At 40.4% G+C, this 22462-nt stretch overlaps 1 protein-coding gene across 1 annotated transcript; it reads left to right on the top strand.

The window, feature by feature from the left end:
- Positions 1–13116: 13116 nt before the first annotated feature.
- LOC138888478 (GDSL esterase/lipase 5-like) lies at positions 13117–20702 on the top strand. The gene is made up of 4 exons (XM_070170347.1): positions 13117–13269; positions 19580–19835; positions 20260–20351; positions 20652–20702. Exons 1-4 carry the CDS (start codon positions 13117–13119, stop codon positions 20700–20702), a joined length of 552 nt encoding a protein of 183 aa, XP_070026448.1.
- Positions 20703–22462: the final 1760 nt, after the last annotated feature.

The following is a 22462-nucleotide window of genomic DNA, read 5'->3' on the forward strand; positions in this document are numbered from 1 at the left end:
AATTCTCATCGGTTCTATTTTATTTTGTAGGTCTCCCCACAGATGTTGCTATGATGCCTCTATCCAATGATGTGGATGTGCCTCTCGAGTTTCCTGCTCTGAGGCAGGGTAATAAGAAGAAAAGGAAAAGTGCCTCGAGTTCTTTGAACTCGGGAAAAAAAATCAAGGAGGAGGCGGTGTGTAAACCCAAGGGAAGCATTGGCGATCTACCCTCGGACCCAGTCCACCGGCTAAGAGATGAGTCCGAAGAAGAAGAAGAAGAGAAATCCAAGCTGGTGGCCCGCGTGCAGGCAGGTGTCTTAATACGAGAGGCCTCCGAACCGGCAGGGTGTTGAAACTTAATCGTCTCGGCTTGAGGAGGTCGATGAAGAACTTTAACTGAAGCTCCCGAACCTCAGAAAGGGGTGAGGCCACTCCGCTTCGAGATGAGGAGGCCGATAATGAGATCGTTGCCAATTTTTCCCGAACAACAAATAATGTTTCGAAAGGCATACCCGGAGTAATAGACCTCTCCGGTTCGCCTTTATTATTTTTTTAGTCTGTGATTGCTGATGCTTAGGCACTAAAAGAACGATCCACCGAAGAGCCACAAGTGGCGGTAGACACCTTTAACAATTTTTTTGATGGTGTAGACTCTACCGCTATGGAGGATGTCATCAGGTTGGGTGATATACCGATGCCGAAGAAGAGTCCATCGGGTGGACCTGCCTCGAGCCCAAAATTAGTCAATCAATTCCTGGCACCGAGTTTGAATCCTGACTAGAAGCGGTCAATTGTTATGTCCATTTCGAAAGATGCCCGGGTTCTCTCTTCCCCCTGTGGGAGTGGCCAATTATCTTCGGTGCTTGGTGATCGAGGAGGATCAGGCCAAGATGAACAAGGTGGAAGTGCCTTGTTTGTTCAACGAAGCCCAAAAGGAATTAAATCGGGTAATCCCAAGTACCTTTTAATAATTTCTAGTGTATACTTAGATTATTTGTAGATGATTATAACTCCTTTTCTTGTGCTTGTAGGCTTCGATACTCCACCATGAAATATTCCTCCGCTATCGGAATGAGTTGACCCAATATGAGGCCGAGGTCTCACTGAGAAAAGAGACGCTTACAAACTTCTTAGTGAGCAAAGAGAAGAGGAGGCTAAGGGCCTCCGGGCTGAGTTGGAGGTGGCTCGAAAAGAGCATGCCGACCTGGGTGAGCAGGTAAGAAGAATTTTTAAAGTTGGTGACGACGAATCGGACATGGTGAGTAATGGTCCGAACTCGTATGAAAATCGGGCAGCTCCGAGAAGAGGTAAATGCGGTGAAGGCTGAAGCCGAATAATGGAAAAAGAACATGGATTGTAGCCTAAAAAAGAAGACTGCCCGAGCCCAACTGGCTTCGGTAGAAGTCCAACTCCGAGGTATAATAGAGAAGTTCTTGGCGTAGGCTAGGAAGATCGAGGAGCTCCAGTCTCTGTTAAATTCGGCCATCTCTGATTGAAAAAGTTTAGCCACTGAGCTTGAAGCGGCCAAATCGGAGGCAAAAATAGTTAAGGCCAATGCAGAAGAGATGGTTGCCATTTATAAGGCCGATGCCGATGTGACTTAGGTTCGAGCAAAAGACATCACCGAGCATGCTAACTAGCAATCTCGAAGGGAGGCCCTTGAGGAAATCCATGCTCGAGGTTTCGACCTATCAGCTGAGATCGAGAACGCCAAGGAGCTCGAAGCTAAGGCTAGAAGGTTGGCTTATCCTGAGGATGACAATGAATCCAAGGGCTTAAGTGAGTCCGAAGTCGGGGAAGATCCTAAGGGTAATGCTGCCTCCGATGAGGACCAGGCCACTTAGGCCTTTAGATGTTTTTATTTTTTGCTTTTTACATCTTTTTGAGGTTGTTTTGGCCGTTGTGGATTTCTGTATTGGGCTATTATGGCCTTTATAAAAATATTATTGGATATATATATATATATATATATATATATATATATATATATATATATATATATATATATATATATATATATATATATATATTTCTTTCCCTTTCGACTTTCAAATTTTTCCTTTTCTTGATTACTTGTATTCACAAAGGCCGGAATACCTTAGCATAAAATAGCTTAGGTTGTATTCGAAAGTTCAAACAAACTGTGCATTTACATTACTCTGCTTTGAGGCGTCTTGGGGGTTCGATGTTACCAGAAACTTTCTCCCAAAGTAAGTAATTCAGATTATAGTTTGCCGAGGGTAGCTTTTAGAACCGGTTATGAAATTTTTTCTTTTTTGAAAGCTTATCTTTTGTTACGGGTCTCGGACGTCTCTGAGCCGTGTTAATATGATCGTAGCCTTTTAGTTCGGGAGTTGCCTAGTGGACTTGTTTTCCCGAGTTATCTGGGCTTGCCCAAGATAACAGTGTCCGAGTGGAGATGGTCGTGGCCTTTAAAATTTGGGGATTGCCTGATCGGTCATATGCCCCCGAGATCTAGTGGCTTAGGCCGCCTGAGTTTATTTTCGAATGAAAGTCCCCAAGTGAGGGAGTGATCATTCGAAATCCGGTTATAAGCGGTCCTTGAGCTCGTTACCTTTAGGAGATCAGAAGTATGAAGTTCTTTAAGGGGTGTAAAGGAGAAAGAAGAAATTTTTAAAACATAAAATGATTGCAATGAAGAGACTTCACTTTATTCTTGTGTAACATATGTATACATACTTTGTGTTAGGGTTCTGCATGGTTCGTTTGACCGTTTGGCCGTTACAGTACATTCTACCGATCGATACCCTTTTGCTATGAATTTTCTTTCCTTGCTAATGTCGACATCTGAGCGTTATGCCCCCAGTATTCGAGGTTGATTGTAGAGGAAACTTGGATGCTGTTAATGCCAGCTTTGACAACAATTCGTGATCGGTCCTTGATTCTAAGTTAGCACGATCCACTGTTGCCTCGTTAAAAACCTTGCCGAAAAACCCATTTAGGACAAAACCAGTTCAAGGAAAAAAGAGTGCAACACGTGCTTTCAAACCTAAAGACTTCGTGCCGCTTCTTATCGATCACCTGCAAGTGTTAGTCCAAAAAATTAAAAACAATGAATGGGGTCGTACTTTAGCAGTAATATCGTTTTAGGTGAGTTACATTCCAATTGCTCGATAGTTGTTACCCGTTCATCGTTCCGAGCTTATAGGATCCTTTCCCGCTGACCTCGAGAATTTGGTACGGTCCTTCCCAGTTCGAACCCAACTTCATTTCGTTCGGGTTTCGGGTGTTTAGTGTGATCTTCCTTAGTACTAAGTCCTCGGTATTGAAATATCAAAGGTTGGCCCTTCGATTATAATACCTCTCGATCCATTGCTTTTGAGCAGCCAATCGAACAAGGGCAGCTTCACGCCTTTTATCCAATAGCTCCAGGCTCGTATTCATGGCCTCGTCATTTGATTCCTTTGTTGCATATCAAAATCTGATACTTGGCTCCCCAACTTCGACCGGTATTAGAGCTTCGACGCTATAAACCGATGAGAATAGAGTAGCCCAAGTACTGGATTTCGAGCTCGTGCGATATGACCAAAGAACTTCGGGTAGGATCTATTTCCATTTTCCTTTAGCATCGGTTAACCTTTTCTTAAAATTTTGGATTATAGTTTTGTGGGTCAATTATGCTTGTCCGTTTTCACTAGGGTGATAAGGTGTCGATAAGATTCTTTTTATCTTGTGATCTTCGAGAAACTTGGTCACTTTGCTACCAATAAATTGTTTCCCATTGTCACATAAAATTTCAAATGGCATCCCGAACAAACATATGGTGTGGTCCCAAATAAAGTCGATGACTTCCTGACCTTCTCGTATGCCTGTCTTCAACCCATTTAGAAAAATAGTCAGTCATAAATAAGATAAATTGAGCCTTACCCGGTGCCTATGGAAGAGGGCTGACGATGTCCATTCCCAACTTCATGAATGGCCATGGTGACAAGATCGAATGCAGAAGTTCCCCGGGTTGGTAAATCATCGAAGCATATATTTGGCACTTGTCACATTTTCGTACAAACTCCTTCACATCTTTTTCCATGTCAATCCAGTAATAGCCGGCTCTGATCACCTTCTGAACTAATGATTCTGCACCTGAATGATTTTCGCAGGTTCCCTCATGAGCTTCCCTCAGAACATACTCGGTATTTTCCAGTCCCAAACATATTGCTAGCGGGCCATCGAACATTCTTCTGAACAAGGTTCCGTTCTCGATAAGCTGAATTGGGCTACCTTATTGCGCAGGGCCCTCGATTCTTTTTGATCCGAGGGATATTTATGGGTATTCAAATACTCTATGTCACACCTCTTTTTTACCTACGCCCGTAAGGGCATAAGGGAGTTTTTCCAATTAAAGGACAATCGAAATTTAATTTCTAATGTATTCTTTTACTTTATTCTGGGCTGTAATAATTTTGTAATAAATATTTGTGGTTGATTAGTGAAAAAGGCGGGTAATTATGTATGCAAAAAGGGTAGATACCATGTCTATAGGAATTCTGAATTCTGCATTCTCACATAGATACCATGTCTATAGGAATTCTGAATTCTGCATTCTCACATAGATATCACGTCTATAGGAATTCTGAATTCTGCATAGATACCACGTTTATAGGTTTTCGAATTCTGCACATTCAAATGCATATAGAAGCATGTCTATAGGGAATTCTGAATGTCCATTTTCATATAGAAATCATGATCATAGGTCTGCTACTCTCGTTTAGAAATCATGCTTATAATTCAATCTGAATTCTGCATATGCATATAGAAAATATGCCTAAAGGTCTTTCTAAATCCTGTATATCCATTTTCTCATATAGAAATCATGTTCATAGGTCTTAAACAAATTGCTGCACCTAGATACCATGCTCATAGGACTTAAACATTCAATTGCACTTAGGTATCATGTCTTAAACAGAATTCAGCATCTAGATATCATGTTCATAGGTTTAAGACGAGTCTTTTGCATTTTTATACTACGTCTATAAGGTTTTAAAATCAGTAACGCCTAGAAGGCATTCCTATAGGAGTTTCTAATTGAATCTCATTCGCATCACTTAATGTTAGATATAAAATCAGTAACAATATATACTGTCAGTTGCAGAGCTTATAATCAATTTGTTTAAATTCTGCCTTTCTTTTAATAATCTGAGTCTCTCACTTAGCCAGTTTAACGAGTATGCATATAGGGTTTCAAATAATTCATTTTAAGTTTTACTATCTTTTGAATCATGCCTATAGGACCTTTGTCCTAACACTTAGGCAAGCCTTAGGGTAATAGCTGTAAACTGAATTTGTGCTATTAACTACAACCAGCAGGCAGGCCTGACTCGGGCTTTTTATCTGATTTATGTAATTAATTAGTCTGCCTCAACCTTTAAGTTCTTTATCAGACCATAAAAAATATGTGAAAGTCATGCTAATTATGCGCTTTCTTTGTTCAAGGAGGTATATCTAAGCCTTTTACTTGTTATGTGCTTTCCCCAACTTGTTATACATGTTTTTGTATGTCGCCTTAGAATTTTGCCTTTGAAACTACAAATAAGCCTAATATCCCTCCCTCTTAGGATTAGTAGTCCTAAATGCCTCCAGACTGATAGGATTGGGACGGGTAATAACATGCAATAAGTAATCGAGACCATTTCGCGCTTTAATACCTTAACGGGGTGGGAAGGGTAGATATGGATATGATGACCATGCGATAATGTCACGTGTATCCCCTATTGAGGAGTGATTACCAAGCATTGTGTGGGGTGATCCATATTATTAATAAACCTAGGACCCCCTTTCCCTTTGTTTCTTTGTTTCTTCTAAAGATTTCAAACTATTTCTTTTAAGAAAATCAGCTTCCTTTTAATTCTTTCCAATTTTGTTTGTAACCATTATGTGAACATCCCCTCTTCTTCGAAGTTTTATTTGCCTACATGTTACTTGCACCTAAGTTCACAACAATAGTCTGACCGGGAATCACACTAGTGGATTTTGTGGGGTGCCTAACAGCTTCCCCTTGGAATAATTTCAAACCCTTACCCAATCTCTGGTTGCTCAAAATCAAACCCTCTTGGTGTCCTAATTCACCTTAATCATTAGGTGGTGACTTTTCAATTCAAACCCAAATTCCCAAAAGGGAATGAGTTGTCCTCCCAAATGTCATAAACCCGATTTTGCTTGAGAAAAAAGGGGCGCGACAGCATGGCGACTCTGCTGGGGATTCTTAGGCTTTTACCATTTCAAACTATTATTGTGAATTTATGCTTCTTTATGCGCAATTATCTATTTATTTCTTTCAAGCATTCAATTTTTTCTTTTCGATTGTAAAACTGACTTGTCTTTTGTTTCTTTCCCTTATTACTTTTCTTTACTGCTTTCCTTTACTACCGCTTTAAATTATGAAAAACTGTTGTATTTACTGCTTTCCTAACGTGCAAATACGTGACATCCTGCTTTAATTATTGCATAATCATGCTCAACATCATATTCCACTCATGCCAAACAAAATACCATAGCAACACTTATAGTGAGTGGTTGCGCTCTTCCGATATTATTACCCCTTTAAATCCGGAAAAAGCGTATTTGCGGTAAAACCAGTCGATCAACGGTGTAGTCGACGGTTCCGTGCCTTTACCCCTTGAGCTGTCCGCTCAAGGGTACCAGTCTAAAACCCTATAGAAACCTTACTCTGTTTAAACTATGCATGCATCATGGTCAAACCTAGCCGAGTCAGTTATGTTATCCGCATAATGACTCTTTAAGATAGTCTTGTCCAAAGTCCACTGGATTTCCCTAAAATTCAAATGGACACCATTACATTCTGTGCATTTATTTGGAGAACTAAATGTTTTTATGCCAATTATTGATATTTAATAGTCGAGTCCGGTGGGGGTAAAGGCCTAACCCTTTTGTCTTGCAGAAATATGAGGCACGATGTCCCCAAATTCGGCATGGTCACCAACATCCACCCAAAATTGCTAAGCTGGTGGGAGGATCTTCATTCCAGTGATCAGACTCTTGTCCGGAAATATATGGGCAATCTACCTTCTCTTCTGGAGATTCAACCCAACAACAAGATCATAGAAGCTGCTACTTTGTTCTGGGACTGTGAGAGGGTTGTATTCCACTTTGGGGACATTGAAATGACACCTTTGCTAGAAGAAATGAGAGGATTAGCTAGTATACCATGGGAAACTCCGGGTTTGTTAATGCCGGAAAACCGCAAGGGAAGAGGTTTCCTCAAAATGATGGGTTTAAAGAAGAATCCAGACTTGACATGCTTAAAAGAGTCGTATATTCCCTTTGATTATTTGTACGAGAGGTACGGTCACAACAAATCTTACCGTACTTATCCTGACGAGTTCACCCTCATATCATTGGGGTATATTCACCGAAGGGTCTTTGTCTTCGTGTTTTGCTTCCTGGGGATGATAATGTTTCCAATGAAGAAGGCAAGGATCCACACCAGGCTAGCTATGGTAACCAAAACTCTAATGGAGGGAATTGGCGGGCAACTATTTAGCATTGTGCCTATGATTATTGCGGAGATATACCGAGCCTTGGAGAAGTGTCAACGAGGAGCCGAATGTTTTGACGACTGCAATTTGCTACTTCAGCTCTGGCTCATGGAGCATCTTCAAAGAGGTGAATACCGACAGGAAATTCAGCGAAGAGACTGGGACGATCATATCGCTTTCCATCATCCGAAGCGAATGAACTATATGCCCAACATGTTCTCACAACCAGAAGATGCCAGAGGATGGGTAGAGTTATTTTATAACGTTACCGAGGACCGGGTACAATGGATGTTCGGGTGGTTCCCTACTGAGGAGTTCATCGGCCGATCCAGGGATGCGCCGTTTCTGATATTAATTGGTCTGAGAGGAACCTACCCTTATGTCCCTCTCCGAGTTATGAGACAGGCTGGTAGGAAGCAGGTTATACCAAGGGTCGACAAGATGAGTCACTTTCGGGCTGACTTCCAAGCTGATGACAGTCCTTATAAGTGCCAAGCTCAGCATATGTGGCATTGCAAGATCATCATGGGAAGAGATACTATCGAGCTAGACAGATACCATGCTGGTTGTACTCCATACTATTCAGGCTGGCTGGAGGATAATCATAATGGTCTGGGTCAACCCGGGTTTGTTTGAGGTTATAGAATCATAGATGAAAAGGCCGAGGCACAAGTCAAATACAATCAACTGTGCAAGAGGATTCAGGAATGTGAAAGCGAGCACCGTGAGATATAAAAAGCCCACCAAAAGCCGATTGAAGAGTGGAAAGACATGGCTGTCAGTGCCAACAAGTGACTGGGATACTTGGAGCGGGGTTTAGTAGAGCTGGAAAGGAAATTTCTCAAAAGAATCGAGAATTGCCAGAATACTGAAAGAAACGAGGGCAGACACCTATCCAGAGCCTATCTATTGCTGGGACTTCGCGAGTTGGTGAAGCTGTTCGATGGAGCCAAAGATGCCGAGTCTAGGGAAGGTCCTTCCGGGACCAAATAGATAGGAGTTTTTCTTTTGCTTTAAGAAATGTAATAAGGCCAATGGCCATTAGTGACTTTATTTCCTATTATTTAGGGCCAATTTGGGATTCGTCTACTTTTTATCAATAAAATGAGGTATTTAGCATTCTAAGTTCTCCAAATCAACTTGTCGCTAGACCTACCTCGGGCACAAAGAGGTTCCCAAATAGAACACGATTTACATTCTTGCACTACGTGTTTAAATATCACAATATTTTTTTTATAATCCTCACTGACTTGTTACCTTTTTGTTTATTCCCCTCCCCAAAGGTTACTACGTGCACTCTGGAAACATCATCTTATTCAATGAAATCCAGGGGCCCTCCACCCACTCTTTATCTTAGTTCTATCAGAAGCAAGAACAAAGAGAAGATGGAAGATTCGAACAACACCAGAAAGGAGAACTCAACTGAACGGGTAGAGGTCACTCATGGTACTCAGGTTTCCAAAGAAAGTGCGTCCCAACTCGAGCAGAAACTATTAAAGTTCCAGGAGGAACTTGATCAAGTTCGAAATCTGGCGAATTTGTCATTTTCCCTCACCACTCTAGACGTTAATTTCCTAAATGCTCAGAACCCCACACCTCCGCAAAATATCCCAAAAACATAAAACCATCCCGCTCCTTACCACCAATGCAACACTTGCCACACCTCCAACAATACTCCACTGCTCATCCCTGAACCGTTGAACTCCACAAATGACCATTCCTACGCTCAGCATAACACCCCCATCTACGTGGAGACCATGCCACACTCCACTCAACCCATCTCAAGCGCACCCGAGTATGATGATAAAGACTTGCTCATCAGGAATGTGGCTGAAGAACTTAAGAAGTTGACTAGCCTAATTTAGGGCGTCGAAGGAAGTAAGAGGATTGAAGGGTTGAACTACGAAGATCTTTGCATACAACCCTATGTCGAACTACCCGAGGGTACAAACCTCCTAAGTTCGAGATGTTTGATGGTACAGGGGATCCAAGAGTTCATTTGAGAACATATTGTGACAAGCTGGTTGGAGTAGGAAAGGACGAAAGGATCCACATGAAACTTTTCATGAGAAGTCTGAAAGGAGATGCTCTGTATTGGTACATTAGCCAAGATTCGAAGAAGTGGTCAAGTTGGGTAGACATGGCGCCTGAATTTATGGATAGGTTCAGGTTCAACACGAAGAATGCGCCGGATATGTTCTACATTCAGAATCTAAAGAAGAAACCTACAGAAACATTTCACGAGTATGCTACTCGCTGGAGGTCCGAACCTGCTAAGGTCAGACCTGCCTTAGAAGAGGAACAGATGAACAAATTCTTTGTCCGAGCTTAGGACACGCAGTATTATGAAAGGCTGATGATGATTGAGAGCCACAAATTTTCCGACATTATCAAGCTGGGTGAAAGGATTGAAGAAGGCATCAAAAGTGGTATGGTTACGAACCTCGAGGCCTTGCAAGCTACAAATACGGCCTTACAGTCTGGTGGTGCGTCCAAGAAAAAGGATATAGGAGCCGTAATGGTGGCACAGAGAACCAAATTTCCTATTAAATACCAAACCTATCCAATGACTCCACTCATATATTAGCCTACTCCAAACTACCAAGCACCCTCACCCTCTTACCAACTCCGTCACCCACTTATTAATCACCTCCACCTCCCACATATCAACCTACTTCACTTAGATATTCCCAACCTGCACATGTTTACCAAATCTACAATGCTCAACCATCCCACCATCCATCACCTCTTACACGCCAAAACTTCCCTAAACCTCGACCAAATTTTGACCGCAGACCTCCTAAACAGTATACAACCATTGCCGAACCCATTGACCAGTTGTACAAGAGACTCAAAGCTGCTGGTTATGTCACCCATATCCCCGCTATAACTCCTAAGAACCCTTCTCAGTGGGTTAATCCAAACAAATCCTGTACATACCATTTCAGCATGAAAGGACACACCATCGACGAATGTAAATCCTTGAAGGACAAGATCCAGGCTCTGATTGACAACAAAAATATTATGGCAAAGGAACCAGCTCCGAATGTCCGCAACAACTATCTGCCAGACCATAAGGGTGGAGGCGTTCACATGATTGAAATTGAGGATTATTGGGATCCCGAGGGATCGATCGAGTTGATCGCAGAAGGTGATGACTCAAAGAAGCCAATAGTTACCCTTAATCCAATCATAGTCCAGATTCAGCCGTCTGGGGACGCCGAGGTAAATATGTCCATGCCACTTGAGTTTGGAGCACCATCCTCTACAAAGACGCCAATGCCTATTAAGGTCAAATTTATGTCACCAGCAAATACACCTACACCATTCGAAGTTGCAGTTTTACCACCCAAGGGACATGCTCCGTTCGGAGTGAAGATAGCCACGCCGATCCCAGTAGCGATGTCAGCCGTGATGCCATTTCACACAAAGGCTATACCATTGGACTATATAGCTGAGGCAAGGAGTAAAGGCAAGGTTAAGTTTGAGGAAACTGTTGCCGCACAGGGTATGACAAGAACTGGTAGGGTCTATACCCTGGAACACCTAGCTGAGTCAAGCAAGCAGGCCTCCAATCGGTCGCCCATCATTGAGACGGGCCCACACAATCTTTGGAGAAAGATACAGTCCAAGGAATACTCGGTCATCGACTAGCTGAACAAAACACCAGCGCAGATCTCCATACTTGCTTTACTACAAAATTATGAGGCACACAAGAATGCTCTGTTAAAGGTGCTGAGTGAGGCATATGTACCAAACAACATCACCGGAGGAGAGATGGCAAACATGGTAGGGCAGGTATTAGAAAGTCACAAGATCACTTTTCATGAAGATGAGCTGCCACCAGAAGGGTTGAGTCACAATAAGGCATTGCACATCACCGTGCAATGCGAAGATTATTTTATCACCAGAATTCTGATTGATGGAGGGTCCAGCCTCAACATTTGTCCGTTGGTAACACTCAGGACATTGGGAAAAGGGCTGCATGAGATCAAGGATGGGGCCATCAACGTCAAAGCTTTCGACGGTTCCCAAAAGTCCACCATTGGGGAAATCAGCCTATGTTTGCAAATGGGGCCTACTTGGTTCGATGTTGATTTTCAAGTGATAGACGTGCCGACATCTTACAGTTTGTTTTTGGGAAGACTGTGGATTCATGTCGTTAGGGCCGTAGCGTCAACACTACATCAGACGGTGAAATTTGAGTGGAACCACCAAGAGGTGATCATTCACGGCGACGGTAGAAATCCCATATACAGTCGTCAGACCATCCCAGCAATCGGAGGCAGAAGAAAGATAGGCGGGGAGACCTATCACCACATCGAGCGAGTCAACGCCGTCGACAAGGACAAATGGTGGGATAATAAAATTGAAAGCATATTGAACTGGAGCGGATACGAACCTGGCAAGGGACTTGGCAAGAACCTTCAAGGAATCGCTAAGCCTATCAAACTAAAGAAACATGGCACCACCTTCGGTCTGGGATATGAGTACACTTGGGAGGAAATCAACAACTGGTCGCCACCATGGCGTGGCCCTTACTATCCGCTAGAGCAGCCAATACGATATTTGAAGCAGACTTTCCAGCCAGTCGATGTTATCTATGGGTTAGAAGTAGAGGAAGCATTGGCAGCAGTAAGGAATTTGTTCCTAGAAGACAATGATATGGATTATTGTGTTGTTTTCGAGGAGGAGGGGAAGGAAGGCCCTTCCATACGGGCAGTAAGCAGAGGAGCATGCCTCAATAACTGGACTATCAGAACTACTAGAGCTCGGAAAGCCTCTGGGTTGCAAGGCTGAACAAGCATCATGCACTATTTTTCATTTTTACTAGTTGACTTTTCTTTCGCATTTTAAAATTTTGCAATAAGATCTTTAATGTTCAAAACAGTTATAGAATTTTTCAAATCATTTCGATTTTCCCTATAAATATTACTATTTTCTCTCATTACTTTACTTATACAACATTACTATTACTTATCTTGATGAACTAATGACTGTGACATGCAACGAGACAACGCAACAAACAGACACAGATTCAGAGGAAGATGAAATACCGGAAGAGATTGTTAAAGAAGTCAAGAATTTTGAGAACAGACCTAAGTCCAACCTGGACGAGACTGAGATTGTTAACCTGGGAGATGTAGAGAATGTCAAAGAAACACGAATCATCGTTCATTTGTCACCATCAGAAAAGGAAGAGTACACAAAATTTCTAAAGGAATATGAGGACATATTCGCTTGGTCATATGATGACATGACAGGCCTGAGTACATCTATTGTGACATACAAACTGCCAACTGATCCAACACGTCTGTCGGTAAAGCAAAAACTTAGAAAGTTCAAGCCTGATATGAGTTTGAAAATCAAAGAAGAAGTCACTAAGCAGGTCAAATCCAAGGTTCTCAGGGTAGTAGAATATCCGACGTGGTTTGCCAACATCGTGCCGATACCAAAGAAGGACGAGAAAGTCAGAGTCTGTGTCGACTATCGGGATCTCAACCGGGCCAGTCCAAAAGACGACTTCACCTTGCCAAACATACACATCCTGATCGACAATTGCGCCAAGCATAAGTTGCAGTCATTTGTAGATTGTTTTGCGGGGTATCATCAGATCTGGATGGATGAAGAAGATGCTGAGAAAACGGCTTTCATTACGCCGTGGGGGATGTACTATTACAAGATGATGCTGTTTGGATTAAGGAATACTGTGGCCACCTACATGAGGGCCATGACCACCATTTTCCACGATATGATACACAAGGAGATCAAGGTATATGTAGACGATGTTATCATTAAGTCCAAGAAAGCCACTTATCACATGGAAGATTTGAGGAAGTTCTTCAATAGACTGAGAAGGTACAACCTAAAACTGAATCCCGCAAAATGTGCATTTGGAGTTCCTACCATAAAACTACTTGGGTTCATTGTAAGTCGCTGAGGAATAGTACTGGATCCATCAAAGGTCAAAGCTATTCAGGAATTGCCACCGCCAAAGAACAAGAAGGACGTGATGAGTTTCTTGGGAGACTTAACTATATCAGCCGGTTCATAGCACAATCTACAGTCATCTGTGAGCCAATCTTTAAGATGTTGAAGAAGGAGGCTGCTACCAAATGGATTGATGACTGCCAAAGGGCCTTCGGCAGAATCAAGGAGTACATGTCAACACCACCGGTCTTGGTCCCACCCAAGCTAGGTAGACTTCTATTACTCTACCTTGCAGTATTGGATAGAGCGTTCGATTGTGTTTTGGGGCAACATGATGAAACGGGGAGGAAGGAGAAGGCCATCTATTACCTTAGTAAGAAGTTCAGCCCGTACGAGGCCCGATATTCTCTGCTTGAGCGCACCTGTTGTGCTTTAAGTTGGGTAGCTCAGAAGCTGAGGCACTACTTCTGTGCCTATACTACATATCTCATATAAAGGATGGATCCTTTGAAGTACATCTTCCAGAAGCCCATGCCTACTGGAAATCTAGCCAAGTGGAAAATATTGTTGAGTGAATTTGACATTGTCTACGTAACTCAGAAGGCAATCAAGGGACATGCACTAGCAGATCACCTTGCTGAAAACCCCGTGGATAGAGAATACAAACCCCTAAAGACGTATTTTCCTAACGAAGAGGTATCATTCATAGGAGAAGCTATTGCAGAATCCTATGAAGGTTGGAGAATGTTTTTCGACAGAGCAACAAATTTTAAAGGAGTCGGCATAGGAGCAGTCCTAATATCAGAAATCGGCCAGCATTATCCGGTGTCTGCCAAACTCAGGTTTTCTTGCACCAACAACATGGCCGAGTATGAAGCCTGCATCTTAGGGCTCAAGATGGCCATTGACATGAACATCCAAGAGTTGCTAGTAATGGGAGATTCAGATTTGCTTATACATTAGGTCCGAGAAGAATGGGCGACCAAGAACTCCAAGATACTCCCTTATCTGCATCATGTACAGGAATTGAGAAAGAGGTTCACAAAGATAGAGTTCCAGCATGTTCCCAGAGTCCAGAATGAGTTTGCCGATGCATTGGCTACCCTATCATCCATGATGCAGCATCCAGACAAGAACTTCATTGATCCCATTATGGTAAAGATCTATGATCAGCCAGCTAGTGCACAATTCGAAGGTTGTCTAAAAATTTCTTTCACAACAAAGGAATCTTGTATAGGAGGACTTCGGATTTGGGATTACTAAGGTGTGTCGACGCAAAGGAAGGAATGGCTTTGTCTTAGCAAAAAAGATACTCCGAGCTGGTTACTTCTAGATGACTATGGAGACGGACTACATCCAGTATGTCCGGAAATTCCACCGCTTCCAGATACATGCAGACATGATAAGAGTACCTCCGAATGAGCTTAATGCAACAAGTTCGCCATGGCCATTCGCCGCCTAGGGAATGGATGTTATTGGACCAATCGAGCTTCCCGCTTCCAACGGGCACAGGTTTATCCTAGTAGCAATCGACTATTTTACCAAATGGGTCGAAGCAGCATCTTACAGAGTAGTAACAAAGAAAGTCGTGGCAGATTTTGTCCGCAACCGCATTATTTGTCGGTTCGAGATTCTGGAGTCCATCATCACTGATAATGGTTCCAATCTCAACAGTGACCTGATGAAACCCATGTGTGAGACCTTCAAGATCAAACACAAGAATTCTACAGCCTACAGACCTTAGATGAACGGAGCCGTCGAAGCCGCCAATAAGAATATCAAGAAGATACTAAGGAAAATGATAGAGAAGCATAAGCAGTGGCACAAGAAGCTATCATTTGCTTTATTGGGATACCGCACCATAGTTCGCACATCAACCGGGGCAACCCCCTATATGTTGGTTTATGGTACAGAAGCCGTCATTCCCGCCGAGGTGGAAATTCCCTCATTAAGAATCATACAAGAAGCAAATCTAGACGATGCAGAATGGGTGAAGAATCATTACGAGCAGCTATCTCTTATAGATGGAAAGAGAATGAATGTAGTTTGCCATGGTCAACTTTATCAGAATAGTATGTCCAGAGCCTTCAACAAAAGAGTCAAGCCGAGACAGTTCACACTGGGGCAGCTGGTGTTAAAGAAAGTCTTTCCGCATCAAGATGAAGCCAAAGGGAAATTCTCTCCCAATTGGTAGGGTCTGTACATGGTTCACCGGGTTCTAACAGGAGGAGCCCTCATACTTGCAGAAATGGACGGAGAAGTCTGGCCAAAGCCGATCAATTCAGATGCAGTCAAACGTTACTATGTGTAATCTTTATGCTTTCCCATATGATATAAATTGAACTACGCCTGACCTGATTTCCATCTAAGAGGGGATACATAGGCAGCCCTATGGGTTCGGTCACAATTCAATAAAATTTCATTCCCCCCCCCCCCCGCCGCAATTGAAAACTGGGGTAGAATTTTGAGGAGGACCCTCAAAATTCCGAAGTTGATTTCAGTCGGCTATCGCCAGTAGAAGTCAGAAGCATCAACCCATTAAACTAGGGCAGAATTTTGAGGAGGACCCTCAAAATTCCGTAACAAGAGAGGTTGCAATGTCTTGAACCACATCGCAGTCGCCGATTCATATAAAAGTTGTTCTTGATTATACACTTACGTCATATTTTTTACAAAATCATGCATGTTTATTTCTGAAATCTCTTTGTTTAGAAACGCTACCCCAATGATACGTACAGTATCACTAGATCAAAGCCGAGTAGGTTAAGAAGAGCCAGCAGGGATACGAGCTAACCTCCCCCTTTACAAAACTCACGATTTTTCTTTGGATGTAGGAACTTGAGTTGAAAAATCATCAAATATACTATACGCTCACTCACAAAGTTTAGGAATACAACTCTCCGAACCGTTGCACTTGCTCGCAACTGCTATCCGCACACAAAAGTGTCCCCAGCAGGCACAATATCCCCAACAATCACGATACCGCAATCCACTATCAGCTAAGAAAACTCTATTGTTGTTTGCCCTTTTTACTTCCAGCATATGGCTACCATTCTGCCTTCCGAGACTAAGCACTGTCTCTATCTGCATTTTCTTGCATTTCATAAGGCTAACATTCTGCCTTCCGAGACTAAGCATTGTCTCCATTTGCATTTCCTGCATTGCATAAGGCTACCATTCTGCCTTCCGAGGTTAAGCTCTACCTCCATCTGCATTTTCTTGCATTGCATAAGGCTGTCATTCTGCCTTCCGAGGTTAAGCTCTACCTCCATCTGCATGGCTGAAAGATCGCCACCTTATTTACATTTGCATGGCTGAAATATCGCCAACTTACTTACATTTGCATTGGCTGAAAGATCGCCACCTTATTTACATTTGCATGGCTTAAAGATCGCCACTTTATTTACATTTGCATGGCTGAAAGATCGCCATCTTACTTACATTTGCATTGGCTGAAAGATCGCCACCTTATTTACATTTGCATGGCTAAAAGATCGCCACCTTACTTACATTTGCATTGGTTGAAAGATCACCACCTTATTTACATTTGCATGGCTGAAAGATCGCCACCTTATTTACATTTGCATTAGCTGAAAGATCGCCATCTTATTTACATTTGCATGGCTGAAAGATCGCCACCTCTACATTTGCATGGCTGAAAGATCGCCACCTTATTTACATTTGCATGGCTGAAAGATTGCCACCTTACTTACATTTGCATTGGCTAAAAGATCGTCACCTTATTTACATTTGCATGGCTGAAAGATCACCACCTTATTTACATTTGCATGGCTGAAAGATCGCCACCTTACTTGCATTTGCATTGGCTGAAAGATCACCACCTTATTTACATTTGCATTGGCTGAAAGATCGCCACCTTATTTACATTCTTATTGGCTGAAAGATCGCCACCTTACTTACATTTGCATTGGCTGAAAGATCGCCACCTTATTTACATTTGCATGGCTGAAAGATCGCCACCTTATTTACATTTACATGGCTGAAAGATCGCCACCCATTGCATCTCATCAGCTGAAAGATCGTCACCTACTGCATCTCATGGGCTAAAAGATCGCCAAATCATCCGAAGGCGTCATTATTCGGAGGCACCATTTTCATAGCCCGAGAACACCATATCATGGTCTGAGGACCCCTTTTTAATCTTTTGCATATCATTATTCAAAGGCATCATTCTCAAAGCCCGAGAGCATCATTTCATGGTCTGCGAATCCTTTATTATATGCTTTATGGCCGAGGACATCATAGTCTGAGGACGTCATCCCAACCATCCAAAGACAACATTCATGGTCCGACGGGAACTTGCATCATGTTTAAATTTACGCACAATATATGCTTGTATTGCTTATTTGCAAGTAAACCGGCGAGCAACGATTATCTAAGCAAGAGCAATCTTGCTCCCGTTCCCGCACCCCTATTAGACCTTAACCATTCATATCTTAAAAGTCTCATCGAACCCTTTCGTTCGGTCAAAATTGGCCATCATATCTTTACCCGATAACTCTTTCATCCTTTCCGGGTAAAGAGGGGCAACTGTTGATACCCAATTTTTTCTTGTATATTTTCATTATTCAAAATACTCTCAAAATAATATGTATATGCATATATAAGTATGTCCCAAGGTTTCAATATTTTCTCTTATTTTTTAAGATTTTTAAATCAATTTATTGCCTTATTTTAGCAAGAAAAGCTCAATAATTATTCCCAAAATTGTTATTTTGGCAATTCACTTATTATATTCTCATATTTATACTAAAATTTAGCTAACATAATTTTTTGCATATTTTTACAAAATTTATTTAGTATTTTAAGCTAAAATTGCATATAATTGCAATATTAGCCTATTTGAAGATTTAATTGTGTTTATAACTATAAAATTGACTCCAGTATTTTTATTTTCATCATTATATATTATAAATCATTTTAGTACCTTTAATTGACTCTCAGAAATTAATTTACTATTTTTATACTTTTAAAAGGGAAAAATTGGCTATTTAAATAATAGCCCAATTCGTTTCAATTTTAGCCTAAAATTTGACCCCAAATTGGACCCCAATTTCCAGCCCAATTTCGATTAAAACTCGACCCAGGCCCCAATTACCCCTACCCGACCCAAAACCTTATTAAATCCTGGCTGTTGATCTAAAAGATCAACGGCCCTCGCTCGCTCTTACCATTTTTAATTCCAAACGCCCCCAGTACCCCTCATTTCCTCACTCGTCTCTATCTCTCTACCTCTGGTTCTCTCTAGAACCTTTCCCATTTCACCTCCTCTCCGATGAGTTCCCCTTCATCTTCTCCGGCCACCTTCTGACCTGAATCCATGGTGGTTTCACCACCCACCAAGCCACCTATGGCTCATCGTGTTTGGTTACTGGAGCTTCATGACTCGACCACGAAGAGTTGGGTCCAGACCTCAGTTGATTCAAGTTCCACGGCCATCTCCGGCATGCTCCAACGAGCCATGCCTGTTTCGAGCCTGGCCTCGACTCCTCTTGCTTATATCCAAGCCTTTCTTATCGTTTGGGTTCCTCTAAAAACCCTAGATTTTGAGTTTTTCTGATCTCTTTAGATCTATTCCAGATCTATGCTTTCCCTAAAGTTTTTAAACGATTTTCTTTCAAAAAAAACTATGCTTACAAAACCATTTCTTTTTTCGATCTAGGGTTTTCTAAGTTATTTAGATGTTTCTCCGATTTTCTCTTTCTTTCGTGTGTTTCTTCTACTGTATTTTTTTTTACTGTGTTCTTGTGTGTTTCTTCTACCATTTCTTTTCGATCTAGGGTGTATTTGGACTCAAGGTATAACGATGGTTACATTTAAACCTTTTATGATAGTATTAGGATATATTTGGCCCTTTTCTGTTATCAATTTAATTTCACCTGCCTATTTAACTAGACATGGATTTTAAGAAGAAAAAAATAGACTTTTGAACTTGTGGTGTAAATAAGGTATAAATATTTTGTGTGCTTATAAATCACTACATAAAGATAAATTATTTTCAAATATAGAAAGGGGTCATTCTTTATGAGACAGACTAAAAAGGAAATAGGCCACGTAAATTGAAACAACGAAACTAGTGGAGTAATTATTTTTACGAGATTAGCAATTACTAATATTTATCATTCACGCAGGAGATGTACAAGAAGGGAGGCAGAAAATTCGGGTTTCTGAATTTGGGTGAGTTGGGATGTTTACCTGCCCTAAGAATGCTTAATCCTCCTACCAAAAATGGGTGTTTACAAGAAGCTTCAAAATTGGCGAAATTACATAATCTCGAGCTTAACAATCTTCTCTTAGGAATGCACAAACGATTAGAAGGATTCACCTACTCACTTTATGACTTCAACCGTAGTTTGAAACTGAGGATGAATCATCTCTCCAGATATGGTATGCATTAATTTTACGTCTGATCATCTTACAAATCCTCTTTTGGCTTATATATAAAAAATGTATATATAAGTCAAAATCAGATGATATTTTAGGGTACAAAAACTTTTGATTTGACTTAGTTTTTTTCTATGTTATTCCTATAATATTTTTTGAAGTCCTGAAGTACTTTTTCTAAAGCAGAACTCCTAACTCTCTCTACATTCTATTTCCGTCATTCGTCTTTTCATATAAAGATGCTTTCAAATTATTATTTTTTAAAAGGTTCAAGGGCATTTCAATCATCATCTTATAAGCACTGCTGAATATCATATTCAACACTTTTATCTAAACAACCAACCGATAAAATCAGTTTTATTTTAATCAGTTAAACTGTTGATTAAGTTGTTTAATTAAGAACTAATCCAAATTGATATTCATGTAGGTTTCAAGGAAGGAAAAAAGGCGTGTTGTGGGACGGGAAGATTTAGAGGAATATACAGCTGTGGAGGAAAGAGGCCAGTAAAGCAGTTTGAGGTTTGTAAAAGCCCAAAAAAGCATGTCTTTTGGGACTCCTATCATCTAACTGAAACTATTTACCAGCAAATGACAGCTGAAATGTGGAATGGGGAGTCCAGTCTCAAGACTTTCTTTCATTCATTTCTATGACTATGAGTAGAGCTATTAAATTTTTCATTTGCTCCATTCTAGGAAATTTTTGTTCTAACATCAGCTGCAATTTCTATCAAAAACAGTTGTAAGACAAGTCATTCAGAAATATAATTCCTCCGAGCCACATTGCTTATATTATTATAATTGTAATATACTATTTCCCAGGGCTGCAATCCATCATTAGTGTATCAGATTCATTTCAGCTTTGTAATGTGATGTAACAATGACTAATATTACAACAAATACTAAATATAAACTCATAACCTTTTTTTGGCCAACAAAAGAAGCATATATTATAGATTACGTGACATTACAAGGAGCAAAGTCTGTTGTTGATTCAGTGTTACAAATATAGGGTTGATCACTAATACCAATTTGCGCTGCATTGCAAAAAAGTACGTTGTTACTATTACAAGTGGTTGCCAATAGGGGTGCTCATAAAAACTCGAAAAATCGAACCAATCCGACCAAAAAACCAATGCGTTTTAGGTTTGGTTTGGTTTTGGTTTTGGTTTTGAATTTTAAAAACCGATCAAAATTGGTTTGGTTTTGGTTTTAATCAAAAAATAACCAAAAAAACAAGAACCAAACCGATTATAAAAGTAGTTATTTAAATTTATCTATATATATGTATATTTTTATATGAAGTTTCTAAGTTTTATGGTACGTATTAGTCATTTGTATTTTTAGTCTAGTTCTTTGCTATTATAATTATCTAATTCTTTGTCTTTACATTCTAGTTTAATTGATAGTTTTCTTTTGCTAAGTACAATAATTTATTTTATGTTAAAAATAATCAATTTTTAATTGAGTGCTTAAATTATTCGTCACTATTTGATTCAATTATCATCAATATATCTTGGTAAATGATAGATTGCTCAAAGAGCAATTGATTTGATAGTGTTACGTTGAAAATGTAGTCTTCGAAATATGCGTTTGGTAATGTATGTCTCATATTTAAGAAAAAAAACGATAAAAAATCGAAAAAACCGACAAGAACCGAATCGATAAAAAACCGACTTAATTGGTTTGGTTTGGTTCTAATATTTGAAAACACGACTTACTTGGTTTGGTTTCTTTTTAGGGAAAAAGTGACTCAAATCGAACAACACCCCTAGTTGCCAACATATCTAAGCAAAAAGAGGGAGATTCCAACTCATAACTTTACAAGTATATATACAAGATTTAAAGTGCAAGGGTGTGTTCGGTACGAAGGAAAATGCTTTTCATGGAAAATGTTTTCATGAAAAATGAGTGATTTTATCACTTATTTTTCATTGTTTTGTTGGTGAGTGAAAAAAAATTCGAAAAATTATTTTCTAGTGTTTGGTTAGCGAGTATAAAATATTTTTAAAAAAATAAATTTTTATGCTACTCTCATCAATCTACCTTCCACAAAATCCTCATGTTTCCTGTACTCCCCCCCCTCCCCCTCCCGGGCTCCCTTCCCCTTGTGAGACTCTATTTTCTCAAGAATTTAATTATTCTTTTTAAAATTCACACAAATTCAAATGAACTAATGTGCTACTTTACTTTTTTATACAAGAACTACTTTGAAATTTGAGCTCAATAACTAAAAAGAAAATATTCTTTGTTGTAAAAGAAAGTATCATTTCTACAACATGAAAAGAAATTACTCATTTTGTTGAATAAAAGAAAATATTTTTTGTACATCATGAACAAAAAATATTCAGTTTGTTGAAATGAAAGAAAATACTTTTTTCTACATCATAAAAAGATACTATTTTGTTGAAATAAAGAAAAAGAACTCTATTTACAATACGAAAAAAAATACTTTTAATAATATTTTTATTTAGGGTGGGCGAGGTTGGGGTAGGGGTGGGGTGGGGGGAGGGGGTAATGGGGAGTGTGAATAGGGCGGAGAAGGTTGGAAAATTTTTTTTTTTTTATAGGGAAAACATTTTACACCAATTGAAGGAAAATATATTTCAAAATATTTAAGCCAAACAAACATA

This window comes from Nicotiana sylvestris, chromosome 3, assembly GCF_000393655.2.
Source record: "Nicotiana sylvestris chromosome 3, ASM39365v2, whole genome shotgun sequence".
NCBI lineage: Eukaryota > Viridiplantae > Streptophyta > Magnoliopsida > Solanales > Solanaceae > Nicotiana > Nicotiana sylvestris.